This window comes from Maylandia zebra, linkage group LG1, assembly GCF_041146795.1.
Source record: "Maylandia zebra isolate NMK-2024a linkage group LG1, Mzebra_GT3a, whole genome shotgun sequence".
Classification (NCBI taxonomy): Eukaryota; Metazoa; Chordata; class Actinopteri; order Cichliformes; family Cichlidae; genus Maylandia; species Maylandia zebra.
Window position 1 is genome coordinate 28,445,875 of NC_135167.1, and position 12,404 is coordinate 28,458,278.

The window sequence follows — 12,404 nt, forward strand, 5'->3', positions numbered from 1 at the left end:
CTTGGAGGGTGGGGGCAGAACTACAGCAAAAGTTTAGACAATGAAGAACAACTTCGAGACTTTGATCTCAGGAGAATTTACAACCACCAAGTTTAAAAATTACAAACTTTATTTGGTCAAATAAACTGTCTCACAAATTAAAAAGGGTTTATAAAACAAAATAGCTATGTAGTTTACATTAACAAACAAAAGGACGAAAGAAAGAAACAGTTTACACGTGAAGATATGAAGTAATTGTGTTTTTAAAACAAAACAAAAGATCATTGGCAAGGGGACTGAATGTGTACGTGTTAGCTTCACTTCTACAAAGGATCTAGGCGTTTCGATCAATACGGACGTCGACCTCTCGGCCATTTATCTTGGTTCCATTCATCATCCTGCAGGCCTTCTCGGCACTCTCTGGAGAGTCGAATCTCACCGTTCCGCATCCCTTCGACTTTCCATTCTCCATCTTGATTTCTGCAAACATTACCTGACCTGTAGCAGAAAAGAATGAGCAACGGCTGAATTTTGAAAGCAGAATCTTTAACAAAGTGCTGATTAAATCTTAGATATTGGTCTTTGTTTTCAGCGATCAATTGTGGTGAAATGCCAAAAGTGCTCCAGTGGTTCATGAATTAAACAGAATAATTAATTCAGTGGTCTATAATAAGCGAAACACTTACCACAGTGACTGAACTTGTCTTTCAGTTTTTGCCATGTCAAATCATAGGACAGCTATAAAACAAAAATATACTTCAGTCATTACATTAGTCAGCATTAACACATTTACAGCTGGACCTTTGTACATAGGGCTGTGCGATATGACCAAAATCTCATATCCTGATATTAAGACATCTATCGTCCGATAACGATATAAATCACAAAAATTTAACATTTTCTATAAATTCTGTGAATCTCGGGCAGCTCGACTTGCGTGAAGTGTTTCCAGCTGGGCGTCGCGTACCTGGAGTCGAGTGTTTTAACTGATGCATGAAACTATACATTTTTAGACATAAGTTGTAAGGGCCGCTGTTTTCTTTGTGAGTATTTCTTACACGGCGTGCTGCGTGTGAAAGCCTGTTCTAACGTTTGAGTCTAAGGTTTATTTTTTTTAGCACCTGACGGCTCTTTTTTGCTTCCTAATCCGTAAAACTGCATCTTTCACGTGATTCAGTTTATTTTGAAAAGTCACAACAGGATCTTGAGCTTTATTGTGAAATGTTTATGTGGAACATAAACAAGCGGACACGCGGTGGTTTTACCGTCGTTGTTGCTAACGACAACGCATAAAAACAAACGCTTGTCTGTCTGTAGTGTGGTTATAAATATAAGAGAAAGTGAGAACTTTAAGAAATTAATATAGCCACTACAGTGACCATCAAAATAATGAAAAAATATTGCCGTAAACGTTTATTTTGCAACACCACGAAACAAACGATAGCGTAAAATGAAACGATAAGACGTTTTTATATCGTCATCCGATATATATCGTTATATCGAACAGCCCTATTTGTACAGGAATCAAACATGTCAAAGATGACATCGAACTGATCATAAATCCTCCAAGCAAAAATTAATGATTCATCAAAGCACACCACATATTATTAATAACTTTGTGTGCTTATGCAGCTATCCAATCAAAGGCCCAGCAACAATATATTTAATGACATCTAATGAACGTTTATCACGTTAAAGTTTAACTGATCATGTTAGCACAGCGAACTGATTAAAGAAGCAGTAAATTTAGATACACAAATGTCTTGAGAACACATCTAAACAAAAGAGGAATGATGGGGGGGTTACAAGAAATTCTAACACAAGTGATGTTTGCTAAACCTGGACCTTTGAATTCCCCTTTAACATTTTAAACTTTGAGTGGCAGCATACTATAGTGCTTGCACTATGACTACTATCACTATCACGACTGACTGTATAGGAAGATAAGGATGTCCACAGATGTAACAGCTCTGAAAATCAGAATAAATGAACATGGTTTTATTTCTGCTTACATTTCGCACAAATATCTGGCAACCTCCTTTGGACCCTGAGCCTCTGTCCGACATGCCACCACCCATGTGGCCCGGCCCCCCGCCTCCATAGCCACCAAAGCCACGGTTCATGTCCATTCCTGACATTCCCAAACGGTCAAAGCTGGAGCCCATTCGGTCCATCGACATATTTCCCATTCCCCCACCTGAGCGCGCACACACACACACACACACACACACACACACACACACAGAGAAGTGCACACAAACAATTTAACCTAATGCACAGTTAGGTTTTAACAGGGTCATGTTTGCAGTTTCCTGCACTGCTGCAGAACTACAAAGCCTCATGACAGATTTCTGTGAATTGGGACTTTTAAAACACTTTGCACCGCTTTATGAATAGATTTTTATTAACTTATTCTAATAAAATGTAACCGAAGTGTATCTAAACGGTGCAGAAGAGGATTGATTTTCCACTTCCAAACTTGCTATCACAGAAGCCAATGTCGCCATGACACTGTTTATACAGTGGGTGCAGACTCTGTACCAGTTTAAATAATTAGTCACCACACTGCACGAAGAATCAATGGGAAAACTTCATTCTTTTGTGAAAAGAAAACATTTTAACTACTGACAAACCACTATACCCCTTTTTAGTCTCTAACAAACAAGTAATTGTCGATCTCTGGGAAAATAAATACCATAGCATTTGCTATAGTACAGGCAGCAGTGTTCTGAATACTTTCAGTCTAATAATTTAAACAAGCCTGGGATGAAATGGAAAAATACCATAAGGCTGGTCAACCAAAACTTGACAACTCCATCATAGATTCCATCTTATACTGTAACTGTAAAGATTTTCAGGTTTGTGTGGGTTTTTTGGCATACATGAAACAGAGAAAGTGCATATTTTCTCTGTGGGTTGCTGTGGCCAGCCAGGCCCTCTGCTGTTTTTTTCTTGGTCTTCAAAATGCATCTCTTTTCTCCAAGTACTATATTTTCCGCACTATAAAGCGCACTTAAAATCCTTTAATTTTCTCAAAAATCGGCAGTGCGCCTTATACTCTGGTGCGCCTTATCTATGAATTCTGACTGTGTTTACTGACCTCGAACCAATTTTATGTGGTACACGGCGCTCAAAAATCAGTCAAAAAATGTTTTAGTAGGACTTTGCTAAGCTACGAAGCCGCACTGCTTGATCGATTGTCTGAGCGTTATGGCTACCGTAATCAGGAGCCTCACGGCTCATAGTAATCTGGGTCCAAAACCCCGTCTGCGTCAGGTCCCAAACGAACACTGTGTAAATACTTTCATCTTTAATAAAATGATCAGTGTTGCTGCTTTACCAGGTGTAACAATTAAGTTTAACATCCAGGCATCCATGAAAACAGAAATTATTAAATTTAACGGAGTTAGAAGTTAGCAGATAGTTAGCTGGCTAGTTTCGCTAGTTACATAAACTAGCGAAACTAGTAGCATGTTCTGACTGAGAGATTTCTGGGCAAAAATAAAACGTACAGCTCTGCTATCACTTCCAACATGAATGAAGACAGAAAACTACACAGCAGTGACGTTTGTAGGATTACTGAAGTTGGACTAGCTGGTATATGATGCTGTGCTAGTGATCGCTAGCGACACAGATGTTAGCATAACAAAGCATAAAACAGTGGGCCCTAAACTCCATCCGCTTCAGGTCCCAAAGTCAAACGAACACTGCAGCATCACTGAGAGTTAAAAACTTTCTAAATTCTTTCATCTTTAATAAAATGAGCAGCGTTGCTGCTTTACCAGGTTTAACAATTAAGTTTAACGTCCAGGCATCCATGAAAACAGAATTTATTAAATTAAACAGAGTTAGAAGTTAGCTCGCTGGTTTCGCTAGTTACCTGAACATGATATAGCATGTTCTGACTGAGAGATTTCTGGAAAAAAATAAAACGTACAGCTCTGCTATCACTTCCAACATGAATGTAGAGAGAAAACTACACAATAGTGACGTTTGTAGGATTACTGAAGTTGGGCTAGATGGTATATAATGCTGTGTTAGTGATCGCTAGCGACACTGCTATGTTAGCTTACCAAAGCATAACACAGTGAACCTGGAGAATGAACGCTAACCTTTTTCCACTTGATAAAAGTTCCCGATGGTTTTTTTTGACAAATACAATCGCATGGAAAATTGATGTAAACAGACCAAACTTCAGTAGGGAAGGGGAACAACTGAGATGCTCCAGCCACAATATGAGGTTAGTCATTAATGTAAGATAAGATAACCTTTATTAGTCCCACACGAGGGAAATTTGTTACAGCATAAAGTGGACAGTGCAAAGTTACATAGCAAAAATGAGAAAAACACTAGAAAAATATATACTGTTGTTCCGGTGTTTATAGAGCAGCTACCAGAGAGAGTAATCTAATTCATACAAAAAAACCTGTTATATCTTATTCTTTATTTATGTTACCAAAAATAAAATGCGTGTGGTGACCGAGTCTGTTGTGACTCTTAATAAGTAAGACGTATTAATACACTACTTTCTTAATCTGTGTGACAACCATGACCACACGTTTCCACACCCACTGCTAAGTGTATGACAGTTCAGGAGATTAGGTTGCTGTAATCAGCCATAAAGATCTAAACTTCTGTTTCTCTATTCAAATGTTATCCTTTAGGAAGCCTGATATGAGAGATGTTACTTATGTTATAGCAGGAAATACTGTTAATTTTGTTTCATTTTTATCAATTTACACTGTTTAAATTCAAGTAAAAGAGTTACATTTTACCAAAAAGGTCAGACTTGGAAAAGACTAAATATATTAACTACTGGAAGGAAATGATGATTTGGGGGCAGCCCAAACTTTAAGTAAGAGTACTGTTGTGGAGTCTCATGTACCTTTAATTACTGAACAACTGCTATAAAAATGATAATTTGAAACACTGTGTATTAAGATTTTTTTTTTCCTAACCTGTGCCTAATCCAGTTCCCATGTGCCCCATGCCACCACTGCCCATGCCTCCTCCAAAGCCTCCACCTAAAGAAGAGTGCAAGTTGATGCAAATTCAATTATACCACGATGCAGTAGAACTCACAGCCTCACTGAAGTGAGAGTATAACTTACCCATTCCTCCAAAAGAATCCCCAAATCCTCGATTCATTGGCATGTCACCGTGCCCAAAGTCCCGATCCATTCCACCCATTCCTGATCGGTACATATCTTAACACCAAAAATACAATGAAAGAGAAACAAAACAATCAACAATAAAACGAGATGACACATTAGTTACCAATAACAAACAAGAAAACCTGATTTTTGGCCCACTGAGGGTAAAACAGACTTACCTCCCATTCTGCCAACTGGTGCCATGTCCCTCCCTCCAAACCCACCCATACTGCCCATGCTGTCCATGCCTCCAAAGCCTCCACTTGCACTACTCATTCCTATCGAAAGCAGAAGAGAAAAAGAAATCTCCTTTGTTAACACCGAGGTAACCATGGTCATTCAACAGGAAAGAAACTCGTAGGTAGCAAAAAGCTCACCTCCCCCAAGTCTGTTCATTCCACCATAACCTGATACATCCATACCTGGCAAAGACAAAGGAACATCGAATTACAAGAAACAGATGTAATTCCATAAAATTTACAACGTAAAAGCGCTTAAATATTATCTGGACAGAGCTCTGATCATTTCATTTCTTTGCACATCGAGGCTAATAGAAAAACAGACACTGGTATGTTGCATATATGTCAGTCTAACTTGAACACAGTTAATATTGCCTTGAGACCCTAATTTGATGATCAGCTAGTGGAAATGTAATTCTGTCGGATAAATATTGGCTTGTAAAGACAAACTGTTGCAACTCGGCATATATACGACACACTTTGCACTGAATATAATTTAAACCTAATATCTCAAAAGGTGACTGACCTCCAGGTCCCATAGCGCTCATGCCGCCTCCACCACTCAAGCGGTTGGCATTGATGGGTTGACCTCCTGGCCCCAATCCCATGCCAATACCACCTAGACCACCTACACAAAGAAGAAAAATTCCTTCTGTATTGTCTCCAACCACAAGAAATGCTCAAGACATACTTCATACATACTAAAGGCACACTGCCATTTTGGTGAACAAATTATTTATTCACTCACACACCATCTTGTTAAAATGCAGCTGTTCACTTCCTGTTCTGGTAAGACGCGTTTACTTGATTAATGATAATAAAACTATTTTTTTTAAATTACGTTTTTTGCTTATGATAAGGGAATAACAGCAAACTCACGTGGTAACTGAGGTGCTTTTTCTACTTGCCGAAAGTCTTCAACGGGTAGAGATTTCTCATCCTGCAAGACCAAGCATTTTTCTTTGCCCACATATTCACATCGTCTGCATAGCTTAAAGCACATTGTAACTTAACAAACAAAAACAACACACACGTACCATTTTTACGTGCATCTGCCTGTCAAAGAGCATCTGCCCATTAAACATGGCTGGAATCAACATCAAGGAGAATGCTGTGGTAAATATTGTACAGAATAAGTTCTTTTTCTCTTTTTGTTTCTTTTTTAATTAATACTTAATTATAAAGGATACAAATGGCCTGCACAGCTTCCAGTGGCTGCTCAAAAGTCACTGTTCCCATCCCACGGCTCTTGCCATCTTTATCTTCCTTTACATCTGCTCGCTTCACCACACCGGCCATACTAAACACCTCTTTTAACTTCTTCCACCCCACCTTAAAATCCAGCTGTTGAACAATAGAAAGACACCAGTGCGTTTAATAAACAGGAAAAAAAAAAAAAGATTACTACACAGATTTGGAAACTGCTATACCTCCATATCAGTGACAGCCATACTGTGCACACTGTGTGGTAAAGATGGCACAGCAGCTTTTGTAGCCGTCTCTTATGGAGGGTGGTGACGGTGGTACAGTGGGGAGTTCATTTCCCATTTTCAGTACGAAGACAAAGTAAAGTGGATTATACTACTGCTTACGGTAAACAGTAAACATTAGTGGATGGATAGCACATGGAAGGAGTTAAAACAATACTACCGTATGTCAGTAGTTATCTAGTTATTTTCGCTTACTTAGGGGTCTACTAACTCTTTTGGTCGGGGTAGAACAGTGGTGCAGGGTTTAGCACTGTCACCTCACAACAAAAAAGGGGTTTGAATTCACCGGCCAGCTAAAGCCTTTCTGTGTCTGTGTGGGTTCTCTCCAGGTTGACCGCCCTCCCCCAACAATAATTCTAAATTACATGTTTGTGCGTAAACAGTTAACGGTAACTGTAATGGTGAAAGTGGATTTGCTTGCTAAACAGTTGTAGCTACAACATATACACATATCATAAAAACTTTTTTTTTAAATTACACAATGTTTAGGCCCAGCTGAAGCTCCATTAAACTCTGGTGGGCTGCCAGGCTTAAAATAGACTGGCACAAATCCTGTAGAAACATATAATTGTGGACGTATTTCACAGCTGGTCAAATATTTAATTAGTAATACTAATCTCTGGTGCCAAGCTATTAAATTACTTTAAAGCCTTCACTATGTATACGAGTGTGCTTGGCAGATGTCTACAATTGCACAGTGATAATTAATGTTTAATAACATTTCCTTACATTAGCTACAAACACAGTGTTGCCAAGTCGCCCAGCCTCCAGTGCATGGATGACTTCAGGTGGGATGTTAGGGTTGTTAGCAATGGAGGGCGGGAGGTTCATCACACCAGGCCCCATGTCGTGCCCACGGCCTCCCTGTTGACCCCCTCCCATGCGTTGCAACACACGGCGGGCATGCTCTCCATCAGGGTCCTTAAATAGAAAACATTATGATAACATTTAAGAAAAAATAAATAAAACTAGAAAATTTCACAGTGTCATTTTAATTTAGTGGTACATCGCTGGATATTTTCAGATCTGATGTTAACAAAAACATATGTAATGTAATAATGCTACATCATGGTTACCACCACAATCTTTTTATGACTGCTTCATATGCCCACAATCAACAGAAAATAGCAACATGAGATCAGCTTTTCTTAAAAAAAAAAAAAAAAAAAAAAAAAAAAAAGAGAACAGCTAAATATAATCGGCAATCTATGCTTCTCACCTCCTTGATGTTGAGTGGCCTTCCACTCAGGTCATGTTTATTCATAGTTAATACTGCCTTCTTCACAAACTCCTCATCTTTGAACTCCACCACACTGTTGAACGAGGCAAACGGAGACGCCACATGAGTCAATGCGAGCACAACATATAAAAACAAAAGTTGTTTCTTTGAGAAAAATAGGGTTTCTTACCCACACCCCTACGAAGGTGGCATCACAGGAGTTCAGGAGTCACAGAAGGAGGGAACAAAATACAGTTAAAAACAAGATATTACAAACAAAAACATAATATAACATCTCAACTAGTTTTTAATATGTTTTTTATGCATGTTGGCCATATTTTCCCTGCTGGCTTGAGCCGGCTGGTTTTTAACTTTACTGCAAACAAGAAAAAATGCTGAAAAAAAACAAAAACAAACAAACATCACATTTCTTAATAATTAAAGATATTACAAGAAGAAAAATATCTAAACAGTAATATATAAAGGTTGCAGTTAAAATAAAAAAAAAAAAAACTAAAAAAAAAAAAACAATCACATTTGTCAGTAATATTTAAACATTCTATTATTTTACCTGAAAATATTTAGGTTTTGAACTGGACATTGATTACCACGATAGATGAAAAAAGCAACAACAAATGTATTTAGTACATTGTTTAGGATTAACAAGTTGTGACTTTAAGAGAAAAAATGTGTGGTTCATCTTTAAATCTATTGCATCATTTGTTGCCATTTAACATAAAGACATAACAAAAACAACTACGTGGTCTTTTGCAACTGCTTTGTTCCATTAAACAGAAAGCTTTGCCATATAACAGAATTGTAAAATAAAATTTTGAGACATGAGGGTCAATCAATAAGACCAATCACACAACCCCGCATTTCCCTTTGGAAAATGGCCAAACAAACAAACTTTTAAACCAATTGAAATGACAACAACAAAAGCAAAAGTATACTCTTAGATGAGTTCATTGGCTACATTTCCAAAAGTCAACAGGACATCTCCCTTTCAAATGAAAAATCAATCATTAGCCATCTTTCAGGCTCTAAACACAACCTATAGTGTCTCCAGTTCATTTAACCCAAAGGATCAGAGCCTAAAAGAGCACTACATTATTGAGAGCCTGCTGAGGGCATTTAAAACCTCGTGCAGCAATTTGGCCACATCACTTACCCTTGACTTTCCTTCAGCATCCTTAAAGAGCTCCACGTATGTAACCTCACCAACTACATGAGACATACAAAGGGAAAATACCAAAAGAACAAAGGAATTTAAGTCACCAAGTCTTCAAATCACCGCTGGCCTTGGCAATACAGCTACAGATGGAGATGTCCCCATTGATCAACAGCCAGCCCAGACCAACATCCCACCAGACAACACCATGCCTTTCTGGGCAGTGACTGAGACACCCAAAGGCCAAGGCCAGAAAAATAAAAACAAAAACAGCAAAAAACAAAAACACAGCTATATTAAACCTGGGAATTTCAAAATTCAAATCAAAAGACTTCAACGTGATCAGTTTAGCAACAAATTCCATTCAAGGCAGTTGAGATGTTTAAGCTGTCCTTTGACCTTTCAAAATATCTTTTTTGGGAACTCTGTATTTCATAAAGTAAAACATTGGAATATTTTTCATTGATACTAGCAAGATTCACCTTAATGCAGATGCAACAAAAACATTCAACAATCAAAATATTCCTTGCTGGATTGAGGTTACATTTTGGAGCTGACAATCCATTAAAACAAGTAACAATGTAACTACGTAAATCCTACTTTTTCCTCACATACATATCAGCCCAAGCTAAATTGGTGCCCATCCAAAAATAAATACATAAATAAAAGAATTAAAACTCCAATAACCTTAAATCACAATATGGCGGTTCCTTAATATCTGCACTAAGCATATCCACAAAAGCTACACACAAATTAGCTGGCGTTAGAAGCAAACGTTCAAGCTTGTAACAAAACAGAACAAAAGGTCAAAATCTTCTTTTCAGCTGAAGAGAGAGGCAGAGGGAAAGACGCCATACCCATCACTGGGTAGATTACCTTTATCACGCATTAGATCTTTAATTGCCTGCCACTTCATATCATACGGGATATTGCTGATGAACACTCTGTTCCTATGAGCACCCTTCTTTTCTCCACCATGTTTGTCTTTGTAGGGATGGTAGCGGCCTCCTCTTCTGCCTCCAGAGGATTTCTCTTTACCATCATGCTTTTCTTTGGGGGGCTTGCCTTCTTCTTCCCTACAAAATACAGAGAAGTGCAGGTCAACATCTCTAAACATCTTCCACAGATCACTGGGGCATCAAATTAAAAATCTACCCTTAATAAATTTGTGAGTAATAGCAGACTCATCTTTTGTGATTTGCTTTAGAAATTTAATTTATACCTTTTTTAACCTTATACATACAAAAAACTCTACTCATATTAATAAATTCTATAATATGGATCTAAAGTAATAATAATAATAATAATAATAATAATAATAATAATAATATCATGATCTAAAATAGCCATACCCACAAACAGCAATATGCATGCATACGTGCTGGACAAACTTTGGATTTCTTTGCGTGTAAATGACAACTACGTGAGTAGATGAATGCATAAACAAATTAAAAGAAAAGTATTCATGCAACTTCTGATTTCGCTAAAGACCAACATAATGAGGATTTTAACCAAGTGTGACATTTTATAAATCCTTATGAAAATACAGCACACATTTTAAATGAACTGATACTTTAATGCGTATAGAGCACTTTAAATGTATTAAGCCGGTATAATTTTTGTGCAACAGCGCGGAGCCATTAGCAGCTAACCGCAGGTTTGTTAGCATAGCATAGCGCAATGGCCATGAACAATTTCATTAAGATTAGAATGGGTGCTAACTAGTAAAAGCACAGCTTATTTTGCTTGTGGTTAAACCTAATTAATTTAATTAAAGTAAGGCTGGCTTGGTGGTTACTAGCGCTGAATTTCAGAGTTTCGTTAGCTTTAGCTAAATATGAAAGCACAACACAATGGAGAGTAGCACCTAACCGAGAATGACCCATTGCACCAGCCTTGTAACATTGTGGCCACAGTTTATGGAGATGCATATATACCTTAAAGTCTTACATTATATTTAAATTTAACACATATACTTCGACGTTATATTTCTTACAAGAGATTGGAGGATTCTTTGCTAACAATAGCTAATATTCAAGGACTCCATTTTAGCTAAGCTAGCTAACAGCGACGCAGAACGACCGGATAATATTACAACTTTTTAACTCACATTTTCACACCGTTGGGTGTTTCCTCAGATGTCTCGTCGGGTTCCGACTTGACTGATTCAGAAATTTCCTCCTCCTGTGGTTCCTCTTTAGCCGTTTCAACATCTGCCATGTTGATGTTTATTTTCCCCACACACAACGCAGGATAACTCGATCGCTACGCAGTTCAAAATGTGCTGGGAAGATATGTGATTCCAACGCGAGATTTGGGAGCTGTTGCTAGGCATCGTCGGAGAATTGAATAGTATAGGTGTCAATGGACACGGGTGAAAAGAAAAAATTAACTCCTGTAAAAAGAATGTGGACGCGATTTCTCTCTAAATTGAGAAGTGAAGAAAGTAAAAGCTTCTAATGCAGCGATTCTTACCTTTTTTCTTATGTGCCCCACTTTATTTTAGCAGTAAAAAGGATTCCAAATTGAGCAATACCATGAGCAAACTTTTTTTTGTCCACCAAAGCCATTTTATACATGCACACAACAGCGTGCGAACAAGCGTCTACTAAAATGAAAATCGTTGGAAACTGTGAAAATGTCTTATACAATATAGTGCAAAAGATTTCTTATAAAGTATTATAGAGCAACAACTATTTTATATGCGTATATGTCCCCTTTCCAGATAAAAAGACAAAACAAAAAAGAAACATAAATTGGGGTGATGTTCGGGTACAGAATATACAGAAGTTCAGTGTTATAGAATCGGTTTAAACTTTCTTAAAATATGATCCAATAAAGCTCCAAGGACCATCAAGCACATCAGGTCCCAGAGAATTGCCTGCTCCACTAATTTGATCTCCATAACATCTTTATGGCAGCTTTCCATCCTCAAACTGTTTGGTTGTGTAGCTTTAAGTTTATTAAAAATGATCTGTTTGCTGGTTAGAAAGGCCAGTGCTATAATACATTTGTTTTCCTGTTTCAGACATTGTAATTCATAAAGCAATACCAGTATTACCTATAAACTACAATATTCCAGGCAGCACACTCACGGTGTCAGACTAAAATGTCCCATCTTATTGATTATCATGCAGAGCCAAGTCTATTCAT

General features: G+C 37.8%; 1 protein-coding gene across 1 annotated transcript; it reads right to left on the reverse strand.

Moving 5' to 3' along the window:
* Positions 1 to 91: 91 nt before the first annotated feature.
* myef2 (myelin expression factor 2) lies at positions 92 to 11,550 on the reverse strand. Its single transcript, XM_004543489.6, has 17 exons — positions 11,362 to 11,550; positions 10,128 to 10,327; positions 9,252 to 9,304; positions 8,271 to 8,278; positions 8,081 to 8,174; positions 7,591 to 7,782; positions 6,562 to 6,715; positions 6,409 to 6,458; positions 6,251 to 6,311; positions 5,898 to 5,999; positions 5,510 to 5,554; positions 5,312 to 5,410; positions 5,091 to 5,186; positions 4,938 to 5,003; positions 1,992 to 2,176; positions 666 to 717; positions 92 to 477 (listed from the first exon to the last, which is right to left on the reverse strand). The coding sequence occupies exons 1-17, from the start codon at positions 11,469 to 11,471 to the stop codon at positions 314 to 316; spliced, it is 1,731 nt and encodes a 576-aa protein (XP_004543546.1). The 5' UTR covers positions 11,472 to 11,550; the 3' UTR covers positions 92 to 313.
* Between the last annotated feature and the right edge of the window lie 854 nt (positions 11,551 to 12,404).